Genomic DNA, 23,236 nt, shown 5'->3' on the forward strand with positions numbered 1-23,236 from the left:
CCCTAGAGCTTCATTGGATTTTTGAGGAGACTGTCCCCTCAGCTCCACTTTTGCTATTGAGGTGTTTCCTCAGCTGATGCCCTTGCAGGCTTCAGGGAGTGTGCTAGGTTGAGAAAAACCCAGAGGCAAAAGGGTCTTACTCAATGTGGGTATGAAGCGTGTTGTTGGAGAGCTTTGCAGGCAGGATGCAGTTTCACCCTCCCAGCACAAGCTGGGGCGGGGTCACCTTAGCTCCCTTCCTTTCCCAGGGCAAGAAATGGGCCAGGCAGAATTGGAAAATAATTTGCTCTGGGGCAGCCAGCCCTTTTCTCCCCAAAGTACATGAGGGAAATGAAGCCAGAAGAGCAGACAACCAGATGGAAGATCGCACCTGAGTCCTATAGCCCGTCAACCAGACCTCTGACTGTGGAGCTCAACTGCCTCCTCTTCCTCTCCACTGAACCGAAGCTGGAGGGCACTGGACACTGCCGATGCCAGTGAATGCAGAAAGGGGCTTTTGGGCTCAGCTGCCACCTCTAACTCTGCTCCCCTGGCAATCCCAGCTCATGTCTGAGGCTCAGACCTCCTGGGAAAACAGACTTCTCTGATCCATGTAAATTCCATTCAACAGAGAGGGATCTAGTTCTGGGAGTCAGTACCTTTCTTGAATTAGGGGGTAGCCGTGTTAGTCTGTATCTACAAAAACAACAAGGAGTCTGGTGGCACCTTAAAGACTAACAGATTTATTTGGGCATAAGCTTTCGTGAGTAAAAACCTCACTTCTTCGGATGCATAGAGTGAAAGTTACAGATGCAGGCATTATATACTGACACATGGAGAGCAGGGAGTTACTTCGCAAGTGGAGAACCAGTGTTGACAGGGCCAATTCAATCAGGGTGGATGTAGTCCACTCCCAATAATAGATGAGGAGGTATCAATTCCAGGAGAGGAAAAGCTGCTTCTGTAATGAGCCAGCCACTCCCAGTCCCTATTCAAGCCCAAATTAATGGTGTTGAATTTGCAAATGAATTTTAGTTCTGCTGTTTCTCTTTGAAGTCTGTTTCTGAAGTTTTTTTGTTCAATGATAGTGACTTTTAAATCTGTAATAGAATGACCAGGGAGATTGAAGTGTTCATTTACTGGCTTATGTATGTTACCATTCCTGATGTCCGATTTGTGTCAATTTATTCTTTTGCGGAGGGACTGTCCAGTTTGGCCAATGTACATGGCAGAGGGGCATTGCTGGCACATGATGGCATATATAACATTAGTGGATGTGAATGGATGTGCAGGTGAATGAGCCCTTGATGGTGTGGCTGATGTGGTTGGGTCTTCTGATGCTGTTGCCAGAGTAGATATGGGGACAGAGTAGGCAATGAGGTTTGCTACGGGGATAGGTTCCTGGGTTGGTGTTTCTGTGGTGTGGTGTGTAGTTGCTGGTGAGTATTTGCTTCAGGTTGGGGGGTTGTCTGTAAGCGAGGACTGGCCTGCCTCCCAAGGTCTGTGAGAGTGAGGGATCATTTTCCAGGATAGGTTGTAGATCGTGGATAGTGTGCTGGAGAGGTTTTAGCTGGGGGCTGTATGTGATGGCCAGTGGTGTTCTGTTATTGTCCTTGTTGGGCCTGTCCTGTAGTAGGTGATTTCTGGGTACCCGTCTTGCTCTGTCAATCTGTTTCCTCACTTCCCCAGGTGGGTATTGTAGTTTTACGAATGCTTGATAAAGATCTTGTAGGTGTTTGCCTCTGTCTGAGGGGTTGGAGCAAATTCGGTTGTATCTTAGGGCTTGGCTGTAGACAATGGATCGTGTGATGTGTCTTGGATGGAAGCTGGAGGCATGTAGGTACGTATAGCGGTCAGTAGGTTACCTTTCTTGAGGAACTCAGGAGGGGCCCATTTGTGGGAGAGGAAACAAATAAACCAAGCCTCTTGGAGGACAGGGAGATCACTAGCCTCTTGAAATATTTTTGGAGTCTTCTGAGCCTGATTTCATACTGCCTCTGAATCAGGCTTATGGGAACAGACTCTGAAAGGGGAAATAAATTCGTTCTATTTCCCCTGCTCACCTTTCTGAGTGCAGCAGAGCAGATAATCCTCAGTACCTGTTTCCACTGCTCAGCTCCACAGAGTGCAGCATGGCAGATCAGAGCAGAAAAGACCAGGCCATAAACACATGTTGATTCCTGTAGGTGTGCACCCCTCCCTGAACCTCCCAAGAGAATTCTTTCTCCTAAGGGAAAAAGACCTCCAGTCCAAATCAGCTGAGAATCAAATAATGTATCTTCACACTAGATTGTGAGGCAAGAATTCACTGTGAAACTAAGCTTAGGAGGTCTACAGATGCCCAAGGCAAGCTATAGCTATATATTCTTTCTCATGTAGCCTGGAAGGATGTAATAGTGGGGTAGGAATTTCCTGCCATACCTAAAAGAATGTGAAAGTATTGGGCTATCATTCCTAGCTGTCATTGTGGGTCACCATGGCCTAATGTCCAGGTTTTTGTTCCCAGCTTCCCTGCCTCACCACTGCCTCTACTTTCTCCCCTGAGCAGATGGTTATGGAGTGATGAGAGGGGCAGCATCCCAGATCTGGAAGAGTCAGTAGGCAGTAAAGAGTTTTTTGGCTTGCCATTATTTTTCATTCTTTCCCAGCCTCCATTTTATAAGGCCAGCAGGTTCCCAATTTGTGTACTAGTTTAAAATGTAATGTGGTATCACTACTGCATATAAATGTGGCTATCCTGAGTAGTGACTCAGGATTTTTAACTGGGGAGATCTTTACCTGAAAGAGTGGTCTCTTCACTATACAGGCCTTTCAAAGGCAGCCATGCGTGGGCTGGCATCATTTCAGTCCCCTCTCTGATGTGTGAAAGCTTCCAGGTGTCATTAGTACAACAAAAATAAAGTCCTCTGACTCCCTAAGTGCCCCTGCATACTTTTACAAGCAGTGCTAACATGGGTGGATAATATTGCAAGTAGGGCTGTCAAGTTATTAAAAAAATTAATTGCGTTGTTTAAATGGTATTCCATTATTGCTTAATATTTTTGGATGTTGTCTACATTTTCAAATATATTGATTTCAATTACAACACAGAATACAAAGTATATAGTGCTCACTTTATATTTATTTTTGATTACAAATAATTGCACTGCAAAAAACAAAAGAAATAGTATTTTTTGATTCACCTCATAAAGGAATGTAGTGCAATCTCTTTATCATGAAACTTGAACTTACACATGTAGAATTATGTACAAAAATAAATAAATACTGAAAAATAAAACAATGTAAAACTTTAGAACCTACAAGTCCACTCAGTCCTACTTCGGCCAGAAAGTTACCTGAAAGTGAGAACAGGCATTGGCATGGCACTGTTGTAGCTGGCGTCACAAGATATTTATGTGCTAGATGCGCTAAAGATTCATATGTCCCTTCATCTTCAACCACCATTCCATAGAACATGCGTCCATGTTGATGATGGGTTCTTGCTTAATAACGATCCAATGCAGAGCGCACCAATGCATGTTCATTTCCATCATCTGAGTCAGATGTCACCAGCAGAAGGTTGATTTTCTTTTTTGGTGGTATGGGTTCTGTACTTTCAACATCTGAGTGTTGCTCTTTTAAGACTTCTGAAAGCATGCTTGACCCCTTGTCCCTCTCAGATTTTGGAAGGCACTTCTGATTCTTAAACCTTGGGTTGAGTGCTGTAGCTATTTTTAGAAATCTCACATTGGTATCTTCTTTGCGTTTTGTTAAATCTGCTGTGAAAGTGTTCTTAAAACAAACATGTGCTTGGGTCATCATCCGAGACTGCCATGACATGAAATATATGGCAGAATTCATGTAAAACAGCAGGAGACATACTGTTCTCCCCCAAGGAGTACAGTCACACATTTAATTAACGCATTATATTTTAACGAGCATCATCCGCATGGATGCATAGCCTCTGGAATAGTGACTGAAACATGAAGGGGCATACGAATGTTGGGCATATCTGGCACATAAATACCTTGCAACGCCGGCTACAAAAGTGCCATGCAAATGCCTGTTCTCACTTTCAGGTGATATTGTAAACAAGAAGCAGGCAGCATTATCTCCTGCAAATTGTAACTAAGTTTGTTTGTCTTAACGATTGGCTGACCAAGAAGTAGGACTGAGTGGACTTGTAGGCTCTAAAGTTTTACATTTTGTTTTTGAGAGCAGTTATGTAACACACAAATCTGCATTTGTAAGTTGCACTTTCATGGTAGAGATTGCATTATAGTACTTGTATGAGGTGAATTGAAAAATACTGTTTCTTTTTTTACAATGCAAATATTTGTAATAAAAATAATAAAGTGAGCAGTGTACACTTTGTATTCTGTGTTGTAATAGAAATCAATGCATTTGAAAATGTAGAAAAACATCTGAAAATATTTAATTGGTATTCTATCGTTTAACAATGCGATTAATTTTTTTGAGTTAATCATGTGAGTTAACTGCAATTAATTGACAGCCCTAATTACCAGTAATATGGGACTCAAAATTGTGTTACCAAGAGCTTCTCCCTGGATAAAAAGTGAGTGAGGGGGAAATCGGATTCAAATCTGTTTCATGCAGGTACATATGAGTCTCTGGTTCTCGGGGTAAGGCACTCAGACAACGCAGTTCCCAGCTGTCTGAGAGATACAGTTGAAAACTTTTATGGAAAGCTGAGACTATTCAGTCATCAGTAAAGTCCCAATCCTGACTCCTGCCAGGTACTGTGGAAAGGAATACTGGTAATATGGGAAATTGAAGCAGTCTGAAGCACAACAGGAGAAAATACCTCTTTGTAAGAGGCAGCTAGAACAAGTGGAGGGTCACTAACTGATCTCTCTTGTTCATCTCTATTGAGAGATATTTGCAGGCCTCCTAACCAGCTGCATGTGGAGTAAGACCCCATGTGATGCCAGGCTTTCTCAGTTAGAGAATACTAGAGCTATCTGTATAACTTTGATCAGATGGGGTATTGATCACTGGATCTTGTCCAGAGGGGAGACCCTGTGGAGCTGTGCAAGAATTTTAGAAACAGCTCTGTCCCACTCCCAGTCTCAACAACCCATGGAAAGGCCACTACATGAATGAAATCATCCATAAACTTTCTTCAGATCAGAGCATTAAAGCCCTCTCCCCATCCTACTTTTGTCCTCTGAGAATTGAAAACAAACAGAGCACAGATGAATCATCTACGTTCCTAAAGGAGATTTTTCTTCAAGAATTCCCATTTTACCATCCTCAGACAATTATGTTTTGCAGCCAGGTGGCAGCCTTTTTCTTTTTCCAAATTTGACTATTCTCATTTGAACTGACGTGATTCCAGGGTTGGTCTCTGGGATCATAGTAACAATATTATTGGCTTTAGAGAAGACTGAAATTCACTTATCTCTTCCTGGAAAATATTTTTGGTCAGGGTTCTGGAGAGAGAAGACTGAAGAATATATAGAGTGATTTGGTTCCTGAACTATCTTTTGATTCAGGTCAAACAGACACACACTGCCAGGAAAGTCAGTCATAGGCCTGAGGAAGATGAATACTATTGGGCACAAGATCTTATTTGAGGAGAATTGTTAACAAGATGAAGATGGCCTTAATGATGTGGTGTCACAGAAACAATCTGCACATTGACTGTCCTCCCCATAATTTTTCACAACTGTGAAAATTTAAAATCCATAAAAATAAAAAAAGCTTAACATGAATATTTATTTTTATTTGTAGAAATTATAAGAATCAAATTCTGCTAAGCTAAGGTATAATATTCTCAACATTTTAAAGAAAAGGAAGTTTTGTACAATCCAATATTAAATGCTTCATTTGGGCATCGACCTGATTCCAACCCTGCAAGGTCATTCAGTATGTTCTTGGAACCTCATTCTGCATCTTCCAGCACTACCCAGATTGAATCTCTGAAGAAAGTGTCATTATATTTGTTATCCATTAGAGTAGGCTTCCCAATGAGGTTTTTTTTTTTAAATTCAGGTTGGGAGTTTTCTCTGACAAAGTCCCATTATACTTTTAATTCAAACAGGAACTGTTCATAATTGTCATGGCATCCATTCCATGAGTAAATTCAAGAACAGTTCTTACTTCAATTAAACATCAGAGTCCAGTTCTTAGGAGCACTCACAATTGCAGAGCAGAGTAGTCCTGTACTGAGATCTGCAGATGGCCATCAGTTGACCAAGTTCTGCAGACTGGTCATCCAATCATAGCCAATGCCACTAACTTTCTTTTGCAGAAGAGTTCTCAGTGTCTTACTGCCCTCGACTAGATGGAGGAGAGAGTTTATATACAAGTATCTTGTTTTGAATGTCCATATCTGAAGGATAATCTCTGAAAGGGCACTGCTCTGAAAATCCCATTGTAATGGGTCTGTGGACCTTAGCATGAAGAAGAATAGGAAAACTTTTCAGTGCTTACCTGAAAATTTCCTCCTTTGAGTAATAAGTAATTCTGGAGACAAGTGGATTATCCAGGACAGAGATGTAAACTGAAATTCAAGGATTTGGATATGTTGTCACTAGGTCAAATTTACCATATTACGCAGTAGGAGAAATTGATTTTTTTTTTTTTCTCAAAGCATATTTACTCAGTCTGTAATTTAAGAAAGTATATTTGAATTATCCTGGCTGTAGAAGTTACCTGAACTGGAAGGAACTTCAGAAAACAGAGCATACCCCGGCTGTCAGTGATCGACAGGTCTGGTTTTGCTCTCAAGCTGCAAGCAGGCTGAAGTACCCATTGTAATAGATCTCTGGCCATTATTGCACAAAAAAAGAGAAATTTTTCAGGTAAGCACAAATATATTTTTCTATTTTGGAAGGTAACTTTGAAACAGAAGGATGATTTACTACAAATTAAACCAACTTCTGGAGGGGCCACCTCAGGCTTGATACTCTTTAAAAATATGTGTAATCTCTGATTTCAATGGGATTCTACATGTGTTTAAAATTACATATATGGTTAAGTATTCTGCTGCATCTAGAGCTTAGAGGAAAAGCTTTGCATAGTCATATTAATCTCTCAGCTAGCCAGTCCCTCCCACCATTTTGAAAATATAACATTATAATTATTAAAATGCATACAATCCAGTCCTAATGTAATAATCTCTCTTGTATAATTAAGCAATAGGATCTCTCCTCTTACTTTATCTTTGCTCCGTTTAGCAAATCTTGAAAATGCATTTGACCTTTAATTTAATTAAAACTGAAATTTTTTTTTTTGACAGCTTAAAAAAAACACTACAGCAAAGTTCTGAAACATTTGATATACCTGGAATATTTGTTTCAATATTTCCCACGTTTCAACCTCAAAAAATTGTTTTTTTTTCTTTAAGGTCAAGAGTTTAGAATGGAAGAACAAGGAAAACCAAGAAAAGGGATTTTCATTCTTGTTTTCTTATTTTAAAAAATATTACTTGCCTTATATTTTTCCAAACATCTGTAAGGAGACCAGTTTGTATAACCCTGTACTTGGTAAGTGTTTAATGATTTTACAGATGCTTAAACATTTTGTAACTTGCATATAGAGTTCCTGCCTGCAGAGAACTTGGATCTCTTAGGAAATGTGGCCTTTATCTATAATGTATGTTTTTAGTTCTATTGAGTTCACCTGTATTAATGGAAGCACCGCTTGACCTCTCTTTTTTTAATTATTTAAGAGCCAGGATGCTGTATTGCTCTGGTTCACTTTAAATAAATTAAAGTAACTCTTACATACTTAAAAAAATCATTTTTAAAAATTTATAGTTTGATTTCACCCCACGTTCCTAAAATCTGGGGACAACAGAAGGGAATAACTTAAAGAACAAAATATAAAGGAATGGGATGGGAGGGAAAGGAGCGGAAGGATCAAGGGCAGTGAGGGGAAAGGAGATCATTATCTATTTCCATCCACTTAAGAATTAATCAAAGGTTTCTAAAAAATTAGACAAGATCTTTTCAAGTTTGTCTTAAGTTCCTCTTCTCCAAAATGTTACTCACTCTTCAGCTTCTAGGTGAGTCAATCTTCTATCCAAGCTTCTATGCCAGGAGGCAGTCTGCTGTTCCATCTAAACCATATACATCATTTGGATACACTCACTGCTCTAAGAACCAAGTTTAAAAAAAAAAAAAATCAATGCACCCTGAATCATGGATAAATTACATTTAGAAGAGAGAAAAAAACCTGTTAGTTCTGTGGATCCAAAAGAAATTAGCAGTGTTGCTCATTGGGTAACATCCACTCCATTGACATAGAGCCAGATCAGTTGGACTCCATAATACCGTCTAAAGTTTAGTCAAGACAATGCAAATTATATGTTAGCATGTGCTAGGCTGGTTATGTTAAGAGCTTGGCATCTCCCAAACTCTAAATTGACAAATTTTGCATATGTTAAAATATAACTTGCCTTGTGTTAACTAGAGTTTTAAAAGGTGTTGGTTAGATTGAGCTAGCTAACACAATTTAACAACACACCTTTACATTCTAACTTAAACAAAGCCTATAAGTTGGGGAGATGAAATTCATGCCACATACTTTCCTCCCACTTGCTGGCCTCGACAAAGGTCAGGCTATTAAAGCCTATGGACTAGAATAGAGGCCCTGAACCCACCATGCCAGGGGTGCTGGAACCGTGGAACTACATCAACATAGATTTCATGATGCTTGTTTTAGTATGACCACCGCCTGTTCCCTTCATGACCTTCCACACTAGACCCACATAGACCAGCAAGGATACCTTTTCTGACCCACTTAAGGAGTGTGTTGACATCACTTTGCATCTGATTCACCTGCATTCTCTCCCCCCCCCCCCCCAAACCCTTAGAGGTTCAACCACAGGACTTAAGTGGTATGAAATAACCCTTTGCAAAATGGGTGAATTACTTCATCTATGAATTGTTGCTCAATAACCTATTTGATCAATTATAAACAATTTTTAATTTCTAAATAAACCTACGACAGTTTCTTCCCACCCTAAATGAAAATGCTGTGCTTGTTTGGGCCAAAGTCCAGTTTGGGTAATTGCATTCGGCCACTTAAAATTGCTCATGTAGTTTTAATTGGAAGGTGGTTTCCTTTACCTTTTGTTCTGAACAGTGATGTAGTGTTGCTGTTTGCTGTTAAAATTTTGCTGGGTTTCATTCCATATCAGTGGCAGGCTATAGAATTCCTCAATAGAGTACATAATTTTGAAACCGCTTAGGGAATCCTCTGGATAAAAAGGTACTGTATAAATTAAGCTTTACTTGTTAAGAATTGTTTACGAGAGCATAAAGAAACGGTAAATGGAGCAGTTCATCCAATAGGAAAATGTTTGCAGCCTTCTAGGCCAATAATACAATTTCCAGGGGCTGCCTTTTGAAGCTTAATGCTCTACCCTTTTGCTGCTGTTGAGAGAGACTGTCCCATCCTCTTGTGGAATCAATGATTGTGCTGCACTGAGAGTTTCAAAAACCCAGAAATTCTGGGATTTCAATTGGGTTGGATAGGGCTTTGAGGTGATAGGCCTTTCTTCTGATGCGAATTTTAAAATGCTTGCTTTTCATCACAGAGATACCACAAATGAGACCAAAGCCGCACTATGTAATGGTAAAGAAAGATGCTGAAACCAATGAAGCGATATATTGCACAAAGGAACCTTTCCTTAAGGCTCGTGTTATTGTCATTCGATGGCTGGTGTCTTTCTGGCTTGAGCCAAAACCTCATACAGGACCTCATATTCCTGGGATGGAAGGTGGTGAAATTGTGCCAAAGAATATTCAGGTATCACCAAATGCACATTTCAAATAGTTTTTTCTTTATTTTGAAAGACTTCTTAGTAGTCTTCTGTTGTGATGTCAACACTGAAATTCTACCCCTGTATGTTTCTCTTAGGCCTTGTCTACACTGCCACTTACAGCGCTGAAACTTTCTTTGCTTAGGGGTGTCAAAAAACACACCACGATCGATGCAGGTTTCAGCACTGTAAGTGGCAGTGTAGATAGTGCTACAGTGCTGAGAGCCGCGGCTTCTAGTGCTGGTAGTTATTCCCCTCACAGAGGTGGTTTTATTACAGCACTGGGAGAGCTCTCTCTCAGCACTGGAGCCGGGATTACACAGCCATGTTAAAGTACTGTGTCGGCTGTGTAGACATAGCTTTTGGTTTTAGCTAATTGAAGAAAGGCTATTTGTTTTTAAATGAAATCTCAAGACCTGAATCCAATTTGGAAAGAACTGCCAAATGTTTAAATCTTTGGTTTTTCTACCAAAACAATAGAAATATACTGTGAAGTACTGTTTTCATTCACCTACAGAAATGTTTTTATCTGTAAATTATGTTTTGGTGAATTGTTGAAGTAAATCTACAGTAATTTCTCTGCATAAGATGATATGCTCAGTTTTCCTTACAGCCCAGTCCAGCAATTCAAATTCTATTTGACCTCAGTGGCTCTGTTTGCTGAGGTTTTGTAAGACTGGGTTGTTTGTGCCAATACTTCTAAATACTTCCAAGAAATGTCAAATTATAGGTTAGCAAACTGAATGAAGGAAACACAGATTAGAATTCTTAGTAAAGGTCATTGATCTGACTGGACAATAACTGGACTTCCCTTGTGCTTGAGATCCGTACTTTAACTGGCTTCAGGCAACCACTAACTTTCTACATAACCAAGTAGATATGTAGTGCTTTGAGATACTTTTCTCACATTGTCTGCAGAATTCTCTGTGCTGTTTTAAGAATTGTATTCAAATTGTATTACTAGAACTATTTTCTTGCTCTTTTGTTTCAGAGAGCAGCTGCTAGCATGGCTTCTAGAGAAGACAGTAAAAACGACAGTGCTGATAGACCGGATAGAAATGCAGAGCCAGAACAATCTCATTCTAATACAAGCACCCTAACAGAGAGAGAACCAAGTTCCTCCAGCCTTTGTAGTATTGATGAAGAGCATCTAACTGATATTGAAATAGTCCGCAAAGTCTTTTCTTCTAAAAGAAGTAATGTAAACTTTCTTACAGAGATATTTCGACAGGTAAAGAAACCCTCAAGTGTGGAAGAATTTTTTATTTTTTATTTAAACCCTGATCATTTATAGCTTTTGTTTCAAATAGGTTGTGTTAAGTAAGAGTGTACATAAGTGTAAAAACTTTGTGTTTTTATTTACACTCATCGTGTCAAGTATCAGGGGGTAGCTGTGCTAGTCTGTATCCACAAAAACAACAAGGTGCACCAGACTCCTTGTTTTTATTTACATTGTTCTTTTTAAATTTAGGCCGATGGTGATTTGTTCAGCAAAGTTTGCCATCTGTTTTCCACCTTACTCTCTCCCTTGTGTAGAAAGCAAAAATGAAAAATCTACCTGTGGTTCCTGGTTTTGTTTTGTTTTTTCATCACTTGAGTGACATAACTTTGACTTCATGTAATGTGGACACTTTTAGCGAAGTTATCTGGTATTAACTATATTGGGAGCCAAAAATCCTCCATCTGGATTGCCTAGCTGTTCCCTGTCTCATTATGAATCTGGAAAAATGGCAAGTATCAAACAAAGATGAATGGAAGTGGGCAAAGGAGTAGTTCTGTTCCTATATGTCTTTCCTATAAGATAGAGGGTAAATGCACAGATTCTAAGAATTTAAAGTATAATGAAACTTTACAAGAGCACTATTGTACGCAGTTGCATATTTTAGCCAGTGCTGTAAAAGTATCTGTGAAGTAATGTGGAAGAATGGTAGGAGGCTGTAATTGTACATGCTTAAGTAGGACTTTATGAAGTTCACTTAAAAGAATATCTTAATCAGACAATAAAAACAGGTTAAAGATTTCAGGTAAAACAGGTAAAAGCCCTTTTACCAGTTGCTTGTGACTAAGAACCTATAAATTATACAAAATTGACAACATATAAGGTTAAAACCACAGTAAGATACAATGTGAAACTTACTTCATTTGTTCTGCTTAAAGGAAACTTACTGGTGGGAGATAGAGCAAGGGAAGGGTATTCGCTGTTAAAACGAAGTTGTCACTCACTGTGGTAAACTCACATTCTAATTAGTTATATTGCTAGTTTGCTGTTTCATTGCAATGAAGGGAAATTGAGAACGCTGGAAAATGTTTGAACTTCACATGAAGATGAATGAAAAATATTCTGATATTAAAATCTAACTTAAATACTAGTCAATGTGAATTAGTACTAATGCATCATTCTACTATATTTTTAGGTGAATCAGTTAATTTATTTTTTGATATCTTACTCTAGGATGAGAGCATTTAAGATGATCAAATCATGTGTTGATCATCTTAGTTTAATGCAGTAAAAAGAGAATTTGAGAAGTTTAGTTTTCAAACAGTATATAAACCTTGTGTAATTAGGAGGAAAATAACTTTCCATTATATAAGAAGTGATTGATGTATTTATTAAAAACACTTCAAAAAATGCTCAAAAAAGTTAGTGAAGAAGGCATTGCAGATTTGAGGAGGGAGTCAAAATAAGCAACCTGTTCAACTCCTTTTTCTTTAGCATAAAATTTTCTCAGCTGCTGCAGTCAGTTCCAGATTTGGGCTGAGCTGTGGGAAATTTTTTTTTCTTTGAGAAAGCTTTAGAAAAATCCCTTCCTCTGTTTTTCATTTATACAGTGAGGTTGGCAAGAAGCGGAATCTGTTTGCTAGATTTTACACTTTACTGAAGCAACCTAAATATTTGCATTTCAAACTTGCAGTGTAAATATGTGGTCCTCACTGTGAAGTGTGTCCATAGCTGAATATGAAAAGTTTGGGTTCAAATTAAGTTTCTATTTGAAAATGCCATACTGAACATTCTCAGTAAAGCATCTAAATCTTGAAATGTGCATTTTCAAATAGGTGCACTATTCATTTAGACACTTTTTTCTGGAAATGCATACATGTAAACTGGGTAGTTTTTGGTTAAATGCCTGTAATCTCTTTCATTGCATGTTCGGTTCAAATTTCTTGCACTCAAGGGCTGTATTTTTAGTATTTATTCTTATTACAGTAGTACCTAGATACCCTGGGATCAAGCTCTGGTTGTCTGCATAGCACCTAGGACATGTGGTGAAAAGAGTGTCCCTACCTTAGAGAGCTTTATGCCTTAGAATGCACTCAGACCACAGAAAATTAGGAAGATATGGGTGGGTTGAGCTTTAAAAGGCTATTAGACTTGTTGAGCCCATTCTCATGCCACCTGAAATGTGAATGGGAGGTCAGCCTTAGGGTTCTGTGTCTGGCTGCTTGCTCCATCCACTTTCTCATCCGGAGAGTGAGCATGTAACACATGAAAATATCAATGGCCAACAGAGTAGGGGGGAGGAAGTACTGTATTTTCAAAACATATTACAGGGTGGCCAAACTTACTGATCCTTCGAGCTGCGTACAGTAATTTTCAGAAGTTCAAGAGCCAGGTGCATTTGTCAAGGCTTCAGCCTTGCGAGTGGGGGCGGGGGAGGGCTACCTGCTGGGGCTAGGGGCTTCAACTCTGCAGGAGGGGAGGTGCGCCTGCCAGGGCTAGGGACTTCAGCAGAAGCAGGGCTGAAGCTCTGAGCCCTGGCAGGCACACCTCCCTCCCTGCTGGACAGAAGCCCCTAGCCCTACCACCCCACCTCAGGTCAGAAGCCCTGAGGCACAACCCCCTCAGTCTGATAGGCAGAGAATGGGGGGGATGCTTTGAGCCGCACTTAACTGTAAAAGAGCTGCATGTGGCTCATGAGCATGGTTTGGCCATCCCTGACATATTAGGAGCAAAAAGAACCGTAGGTCAGGCATAGGTCCATTGCTGGATGCAGATGATAAAATTATAAATAATAATGCAGAAAAGGCAAAAATGTTCAGTAGATAATTCTGTTCTGTATCTGAAACAAAACAGGAGGATGTGTCAACTGCTTGTGATATTATGGATGGAATAGAATACTATGTAACAAAGGAGGTTGCAAGTCAGCATCTGCTAAAATTAAACATTTGGATAACTTATATCCAACAGTCTTAATGGGACTGTCTGAGGAGCTCTAGCTGAGGCTTTCTCTTACCTCTGTTGTTAATTTTTAACAAATCTTGGAAAACTGAGGAATGGAGGACTGCCAGTAACTTTAATATTTTAAAAAAGAGTAAAAGGGATGACCAAGGGAACTATAGACTGGTTAGTCTGATGTCAATCCCAAGTAAAATAATGGAATGGTTAATTCAGAACTCAGTCAACAAAAGTATATTTTTAGCCTCTTATGTCAATCAACATGGTTTCATGGAAGATTAGATCTTGTCAAACAAACAGGGCCATGCTGGACGGATTAAAAACTGGTTCAGTGACAGATCTCAGAATGTAGCTCTTAATGGCCCCAATTACTGCTGTTTCCCCATTACTAGCAAGGTCCCCTAGGGATTGATTGATTATTTATTTATTTATTTATTTTTGGTCCAATATTACTCAATGTTTTTATCCTCTATCTAGATGATATAAAATCTTTACAGTTTGCAGATAAAACTCTATGTGGTGAGATAGTAAATAATGAGAACAGGTTGCTACTACAGAGTGATCTGAATCTCCTAGTTAAATGGTCACAACCCTACAAAATGTGTTTTAATACAGCTGAATGCAAGGTTACTACATCTGGGAACAAAGAATGCAGGCTATATCTATGGGATGGGACACTGTCTTGGGAATCAGTAACTCAAAAGGATTTTGGGATTATTGTAGATGACCACCTCAATGAGCAGGCAGTGCACTGCTGTGGCAGAAAGGGCTAATGTGATCCTTGAATGTATACAAGGTTACTATTAAATGGGTGTAGAGAACTGACCTTGCCTCTGTACACAGCATTGGTAAAACAGCTGCAAGAAAGCTGTGCCCAGATATGGTGTCCACAGTTGAAGAATGATGTGGGAATGTTAAAGTTTGAAGAAAGGTCACAAAAATGTTTCAAAGGCTGGAAAACAATAATGTGAAGTGAAGCTTAAGGAGCTCCATCTGCTTAGCTTATCAGAGAAGGTTGAGAGGTGACTTGATCACTGTGTATGGAAAATATCTGATAGTGAGGGGCTTCTCAATCTTGCTGACAAAGGCATAACAAGATCCAGTGGCTGGAAGTTGAAGGTACGCTAACTCAACTTTGAAATAAGACTCAATTTCCTTGCTCTGAGGGTAATTAAACATCAGAGGAGCTTACCCCTGGGGAGATTATGGAATCACCATCCTATGGCGTCTTTAGAATTAGATTAGATGCCTTACTAAGGCCTTGTCTACACTACGAGAGTAGTTTGATTTTACTTAAATCGAATTCTTGGAATCGATATTGCAAAGTCGAACGTGTGTGTCCACACAAAGGACAGTAATTTGACTTTGTGAGTCCACACTAACGGGGAAAGCGTTGACATTGGAAGCGGTGCACTGTGGGCAGCTATCCCACAGTTCCTGCAGTCCCCGCTGCCCATTGGAATTCTGGGTGGAGCCGCCAATGCCTTCTGGGTAAAAAAAATGTGTCGAGGGTGCTTTTGGGTAACTGTCGTCATCCGTCCATCACTCCCGCCCTCCCTCCCTGAAAGCGCCGGCGGGAAATCAGTTCGCGCACTTTTCTAGTCAGTGACAGCGCGGACGCCACAGCACTGCGAGCATGGAGCCCGCTGCGACCATCGCTGCAGTTGTGGCCGTTCTCAACGCCTCGCAGCTTATCATCCACCTTTCCCTGAGGCAGATGCAGATAAGTCAGGCGAGGAGGCTACGGCACCGTGGTGAGGGCCTGAAGTCTGAGAGTAGCACAGACCTCTCAGAAAGCACGGGATCCAGCGCCAAGGACATCACGGTGGCAATGAGTCATGTTGATGCCGTGGAACGGCGATTCTGGGCCCGGGAAACAAGCACTGAGTGGTGGGACCGCATAGTGCTGCAGGTCTGGGATGAATCCCAGTGGCTGCGAAACTTTCGCATGCGGAAGGGAACTTTCCTTGAACTTTGTGAGTTGCTGTCCCCTGCCCTGAAGCGCAATGACACCTGGATGTGAGCAGCCCTGACTGTCCAGAAGCGAGTGGCCATAGCCCTCTGGAAGCTTGCAACGCCAGACAGCTACCGGTCAGTCGTGAACCACTTTGGCGTGGGCAAATCTACTGTGGGGGTTGTTGTGATGCAAGTAGCCAAGGCAATCGTTGATGTACTGCTGTCAAAGGTAGTGACCCTGGGAAACGTGGAGGCGATCATAGATGGCTTCACAGCGATGGGATTCCCAAACTGCGGTGGGGCCATAGATGGAACTCACATCCCTATCCTGGCACCGGACCACCAGGCCAGCCAGTACATTAACAGAAAGGGCTACTTTTCCATGGTGCTGCAAGCACTGGTGGACCACAGGGAACGTTTTACGAACATCTACGTCGGATGGCCGGGCAAGGTTCATGACGCTCGTGTTTTCAGGAACTCTGGTCTGTTTAGACGGCTGCAGCAACGTATTTACTTCCCGGACCACAAAATAACTGTTGGGGATGTGGAGATGCCTATAGTCATCCTCGGGGACCCAGCCTACTCGCTAATGCCCTGGCTCATGAAGCCCTATACTGGCGCCCTGGACAGTGAAAAAGAACTCTTCAACTACTGGCTGAGCAAGTGCAGAATGGTGGTGGAGTGTGCTTTTGGCCGTCTCAAGGGGAGATGGAGAAGCTTACTGACTCGCTGTGATCTCAGCGAAACCAATATCCCCATTGTTATAGCAGCTTGCTGTGTGCTCCACAATCTCTGTGAGAGCAAGGGGAAAACCTTTATGGTGGGGTGGGAGGTTGAGGCAAATAGCCTGGCTTCTGATTACGCCCAGCCAGACAGCCAGGCGATTAGAAGAGACCAGCGGGACGCGCTGTGCATCCTGGAGGCTTTGAAAGCTAGGTTCCTGACTGAGCAGGGTAACCTGTGACTTTTAAGTTAGTGTACAGAGAAGCTGAACCTGCCCCCGTTTCTTTACCCAGTTAATGTTGACTATCCTCTCCAGTTACATACCCCCTTCATCTCCTTCCAACACACGTTTAGAAATAAAATCACTTCTACTTTGTTAATGAACACCGTTTTCTTTATTACTGTTTTCGCGGGAATGTTTTAAACCTGGGACGCAGACTGTGGTGGGGAGCGGGTGTAGTGTAGTGACGCAAATGACGCTTCTAAACTCCAGGATTGACAGGCTCCGCTGTGGTGGACTGGTTGTTTCAACGGAGCCTGTCACCCCTCCTGATTGGGACTGTGTGTATGGGGGGGGATATGTGACTTTGTGGCAGGGGGAGGACGGTTACAGATCCCCTGCTGCGTGGCTCTGTGATCCAGGATAAGGACCGCCGCATAAGATCTGTAACTGCCCTCCCCCGCCACAAAGTCACAGAGCAACCCACCCCCCACTACAGAACATGAAAACCACCTCCCAGACTGACCAGGGTAACTAGTGACTGCACTGTGCCCTGCTGCTGGACCTGCCCCCACCTATGTACCCTGCCAAAGGTGACTGTCCTGTCCAATTACCAACCCCCTTTCCCCCCTCCTCCAAAAGAACATGATGGAAACAGTAATTAACAGAAACGTATTTTTTATTAGCAACTACACATGGAACTGGGAGGTGAAACTTGGACGGGGGCTTGTGTGAGGCGGGAAGGAAAGAACTTGTCAAATTTTGGGGAATGAGAGCCTTCTACTACTAGAGCTGTCTGCAGGGGTGGAGTGAGAGTTTGCACGGACTCTGCCGCCCCTCCTTCTTTGCACTTTGGGTGAGGGGAGTATGGGACTTGGTGGAGGGCGGTTACAGATAGACTGCAGCGGGGCTCTGTCCTCCTGCCTCCGTTCCTGCAGAACATCCACAAGGCGCTGGAGCGTGTCCGTTTGCTCCCTCATTAGTCCAAGCAGCGTTTGAGTCGCCTGCTGGTCTTCCTGCCGCCACCCCTCCTCCCGTTCCATGTGTGATCGGTGCATTTGGGACAAGTTCTCCCGCCACTGGGTCTGCTGTGCTGCCTGGGCTCAGGAGCAGCCCATAAGCTCCAAGAACATGTCCTCCCGTGTCCTCTTCTTCCTACGCCTAATCTGCGCTAGCCTCTGGGAGTGTGATGCCGGCTAGGTTGTGAGACAGTCGCAGATGTGGCTGTGGGAACATAGTCTTTCTCTGTGAACAAGACCATGCACAGCACCTATCACATGCGCACTCAGGACAAGGTCGAATTCTCGGCCTTCGCATTCAGTGTCTGGGGTCTTGCACAGCAGATCTGAGAAGCGGGGCAGGACACCGGAATTTGTGTAGCAGGCAGACATGGTAAGCCGTAGACTTGTGGCAGCTTAAAACTTTAATATTAGCACTGGCCTCCTTTCACATTGAAAGCAATGTCAGTCCCTGCTGCCCCCAATCCGGCAAGCAGGAACTCTGCCCCTGTCTCACCCCCTCGCGGCTGTCCCCGGGAACGATCCCTGTATGCTGCCCCTCTCCTGCCTCCACCGCGTGGCTGCAAACCAGCGGTTACAGTTCTGTAAAGGAACGGGCAAGCAGTCCCAACACTAACATTCCCCTACCTAATTCAAAGCAGGTCACCATGAGCGACATCACCCTGATGAGGATCTCAGACAGCGATAAAGAAAGAATGCTTCGGGAAAGCCTCCAAAGACCAGGGCCGTATGCCGCCCTGCTGTGCAGGGCAATGATCCCTGAGTACTTGATTGTCTCGTGGCGCGGAAACGTGTCATACTACGGAGGACCCAATAAGGCCGCTCTCCCCAGGAACCTGATGCAACGGCTTTCCAATTACCTCCAGGAGAGCTTCCTCGAGATGTCCCAGGAGGATTTCTGCTCTATCCCCGGACATATAGACCGCATTTTACTGTAGCTGCACTGGCAGGGACTAAACAGTAGAGCGGCTTGGGCAGAACAATCATGCTAAACCGGACATTTTTTTTCAATAGTTGCACTGCCCAGGACTGAAACATTAAGCGCCTAGGGCAAACTGATCATGAGAAACCCATTGTTGTTATTCTTAATATTCCTGTTCTGTTAAAAATAAATGTTTAGATGTTTAAAACACTTACTGGCTGATCCTTCCCCAGATTCTGTGTCCGGGTTAACGGCTGGGGACGGTTGGTAGGGGATCTCTGTAAGGGTGATGAAGAGATCCTGGCTGTCGGGGAAATCAGCGTTGTAAGCGCTGTCGACTGCCTCGTCCTCCTCATCTCCTTCCTCATCTTCCCCGTCCGCTAACATGTCCGAGGAACCGGCCGTGGACAATATCCCATCCTCAGAGTCCACGGTCAGTGGTGGGGTAGTGGTGGCGGCCGCACCTAGGATGGAATGCAGTGCCTCGTAGAAACGGGATGTCTGGGGATGGGATCCGGAGCGTCCATTTGCCTCTTTGGTCTTCTGGTAGCCTTGTCTCAGCTCCTTGATTTTCACGCGGCTCTGCGTTGCATCCCGGCTGTATCCTCTCTCTGCCATGTCTTTAGAGATCTTCTCGTAGATCTTTGCATTCCGTTTCTTGGAGTGCAGCTCGGAAAGCACGGACTCATCGCCCCACACAGCGATCAGATCCAAGACTTCCCGATCAGTCCATGCTGGGGCCCTCTTTCTATTCTGAGATTGCACGGCCATCACTGCTGGAGAGCTCTGCATCGTTGCCAGTGCTGCTGAGCTCGCCACGATGTCCGGACAGGAAATGAGATTCAAACTGGCCAGACAGGAAAAGGAATTCAAATTTTCCCGGGGCTTTTCCTGTGTGGCTGGTCAGAGCATCCGAGCTCGGACTGCTGTCCAGAGCGTCAACAGAGTGGTGCACTCTGGGATAGCTCCTGGAGCTATTAGCGTCGATTTCCATCCACACCTAGCCTAATTCGACATGGCCATGTCGAATTTAGCGCTACTCCCCTCGTCGGGGAGGAGTACAGAAGTCGAATTTAAGAGACCTCTATGTCGAACTAAATAGCTTTGCGGTGTGGACGGGTGCAGGGTTAATTCGATGTAACGGCGCTAACTTCGACATAAACGCCTAGTGTAGACCAGGCCCAAAAGACCTGTCTTAATCCAGTTTCTGGGAAAAAAATTTTACAGGCTGTGCATACAGGTCAGACAAGATGATCATAGTTATCCCTTCTGGCTTTGGAGTCTGTGAATCCATTAATAACAGTGGCCCAGCAGGTGTGGCAACATTCCCTCAGCCACATCATATTTCCTGCACTTTGAAAGCTGTAGGGCATTCTGTGTTACAAAGCAAAAATATAAGAAACTCTAAAAGATAGCAGTTGCCTATCCTACTTTTTAGCTGACTTTGAAGTCACAGAATAGCTGGGTGCCATTCTGATACTCCTTTAAAGTGTTCAGTCCTGAAGTTGAGAATGAGTTGTTCATATCAAGAATCATGCATTTCTTTGGGATATTGGTATATCCAATGGCTCCTGGGAAATGCACACTGGTTCAGTTTATTTTATTCTTTTTAATACAACTAGTATAGTAAAAGTGCAAAAGCTGGTAAAGTTGTGAATTTAAAAGAAAGTTAAATTTCCAGTAAGTATATTGCAAAGACTTTCTTTGAACATAGTTAAGTTTAGCAGAACCCCAAGACTTACATTAGAGACGGCTGATCTGAGAGCACTTTTGTATTAGCCCCACAGTTACATAATACTTCCTGAAGAGGGCAGCATCTTGCAAGCAACCTGGCTTCCTGACATACATTTTTTTCATAACTGTAGTTAGAAAAATGCTTTTTCTGTCATTTGATTTGCAGCACTCATTCATAGCAGCAGTAAAACATGGCTTTTTGTTATCAGTACAAATTCACATGGCTAATATAATTAAGAACCCTATTGCCCTTTACTCTTTCTCCCCCCATGTATGGGACTGAATGCAGCAAAAGTTTCCACTGAGTTTTCTTTTTTCTTTTCTTTTAATGAGAGTTTGGTGTTCAGTATCAGCAGGGCCCCTAAGTTCTATGCGGGAACAGGTCCGCATGGAGTACCACTGGCCGCTGCTCCCTTTCCCTGCTAACTACATCCAGCTGCCTAGCAGCACAGCTTTTTTGCCAGGTGTCACTTTTTCCTCAAAAACTTTCTTTCTGTTCTTCCCCCTTCGCCCTCCTCACGACTATCAGGGTGTTCCAGATTGCAGATGGGGAAAGTTAATGCTGATTTACATCAGCATTAAATTTATTAGTTTAAATTCCTGAAGAGTGGCTGCAGCAGTTCCTCCATCTGTAGAGCATGATGCCTGGGGTGGGAGCTTTCCTACAGTTGAAAACTCTATGTGGTGAGATAGTAAATAATGAGAACAGGTTGCTACTACAGAAGTGATCTGAATCTCCCCCAAAGAGACAGAATGTACAGTATAGTGAGTCCTAAAACCTTTTTTTATAAAATTAAGTCACGTCAACTTTCTATCTTCGTATCATATCCATAAATTGAAATGCATGTTCCTGAAACTGTTTACTACTAGCAGTATGGTGAGATAACGTAGTTCGATTCTAACATGTCTCCAAATATTATAACTTTTTTGTCCCCTTCCCCCCCCCAACTAGGCATTTTTGTTGCCAATTTGCGAAGCAGCTGCTATGAGGAAAGTGGTGAAGGTTTACCAAGAATGGATCCAACAGGAAGATAAGCCTTTATTTATGAAAGAACCTGAAGAAATATTGACATCTGTAAATATAGATAGTGATGAAAATGTTGCAGAACATAATTCAGCAGAGAAGGGAAAAGAGAGAGATGAGGTAAAAAAAAAAAAAGACTTCAAATTTAAAAAGACCATTGTTAAATAGATGTCTCATTTCCTGAACTATTTAGCATATGTACTTCGTTTCCACATAGCAGTCTGGTTGGTGCAGGAGTTGGAAAAGAGGAATGAAAGGAAATATTGAGGTGAAAACTGTGAAGGGCACAAATCTGTCCCCTCAGGTATGAGTAAATAGAGTAGCAGCACAGTAAAGGTGCCTCCTCCCCCCCCGCCCCCCAAGCTATGTTGCCAAATCCTTCAATTCGTGCCTCCACCTCCCCTTCACATTGGTTCTCTGTTCAGATTGTTTATGCAAATGACCAGAATTTTTTTTTAACTCGGCATTCTAGGGGCCAGCATTAAATAAAACCAAGTACAGAAAAATCCTATTTTAAATTAAATTTAAGGGGGAGATTTTCAAAGGCACAGACAGTCTCATTAACTTTCAATTGGAAGCCAGGCACCTAACTGCTCATATGCCTTTTGAAAACCTAATCCTAATCTAAATTATAATAGTGGAATTTAATGTTAGTGATTATGTTTATATTTAGAACTTGACACTGTGTATTCTCCTACCAAGAGCTTCCTAAAAGAAAACTCCTCAGTTTGGGGACCAAAAACAAAATTATAAGTTTCTCTAATAGTCAGACCTTTACCATCTTTAAATCCTGTGGTTATTTTTTTTCAATTCCCTTCAAAATAGCTATAAGCATAAGCATTTTCATTGGTTTTAATAAATAAATAAAGTATGCACAGGGTGAAAGCCAAATGCCTTTGCGGCCTGACTTTGCACATTTTAAGTCTACTGCAAAATTCCCCAGTGACTTCAGTACAAGGAGCCTAGTGTACTCCCTAGTGTGGCTTATTAGTAAGGATGTGATTTGGTCACGGATTCAGTGACTTCTTTGGCTCTGGCTTGGGCATATCCTGATTTTGTACATTTTTACCATGACTGCTCTGTAAATTTTGCCTAATTCTACTGTGACAAAATTGTATCCATACAGATTACTTTTTGGTTCCTTGCTAACTATAAAATAATTTAGGGAGATGGTTTTGTGCACTATATCCTTACACTATATGAAAAATAGTTCCAAGCAGAATGAGACAAAGTAGCAATTACCGTATATATTCGTTCATAAGCCAAATTTTTTAGTAAAAAAGGGAAACACCAGAGAAGGGGGTCGGCTTATGAACGGGTATAGAGAGGGAAAGGTGGGACACAACTCCTCCCCCCCAACAGAGGGAGCAAGGAGAGGCAGCACAGCCAGCAGAGCCAGAAGCGAAGAGGCGGGGCCAAAGTCTCTCCGCTTCTGGCCACGCTGCTCTCCCCCCAGCCTCCGAAGCAGCTGGAGCTCCGGGGCTGGCACGCTGTGGCTGTGTCGCTCGGCCCTGCCCGCCAGAGCACGCTGCGGCTGTGCCGCCCAGCCCGCTGGAACATGCTGCGGCCGCACCGCCTGGTCTGGCCCACCAGAGCAGGCTGCGGCCGCCCTGCCCAGCCTGCTGGAGCAGCTCCAGCCAGGCGAGAGATCTTCCCCTGGCCCTCCCCAGATAAGGTGGGAAGGGAGGGGATGGGGAGAGTGTGGGGGTCCCA

General features: G+C 42.6%; 1 protein-coding gene across 1 annotated transcript in view; it reads left to right on the forward strand.

Annotated features, from left to right (window-relative positions):
- RALGAPA1 (Ral GTPase activating protein catalytic subunit alpha 1) overlaps window positions 1–23,236 on the forward strand; it is a gene marked incomplete in the record, with an annotated part of 246,933 nt that overhangs the window by 35,306 nt on the left and 188,391 nt on the right. The window contains 4 exon segments of the mRNA XM_034768622.1: window positions 7,331–7,469; window positions 9,527–9,738; window positions 10,743–10,982; window positions 21,452–21,643. Of these exon segments, the coding sequence (XP_034624513.1) occupies window positions 7,331–7,469; window positions 9,527–9,738; window positions 10,743–10,982; window positions 21,452–21,643 (783 nt within the window).

The sequence above is a fragment of the Trachemys scripta genome, chromosome 4 (genome assembly GCF_013100865.1).
Source record: "Trachemys scripta elegans isolate TJP31775 chromosome 4, CAS_Tse_1.0, whole genome shotgun sequence".
NCBI classification, from domain to species: domain Eukaryota; kingdom Metazoa; phylum Chordata; order Testudines; family Emydidae; genus Trachemys; species Trachemys scripta.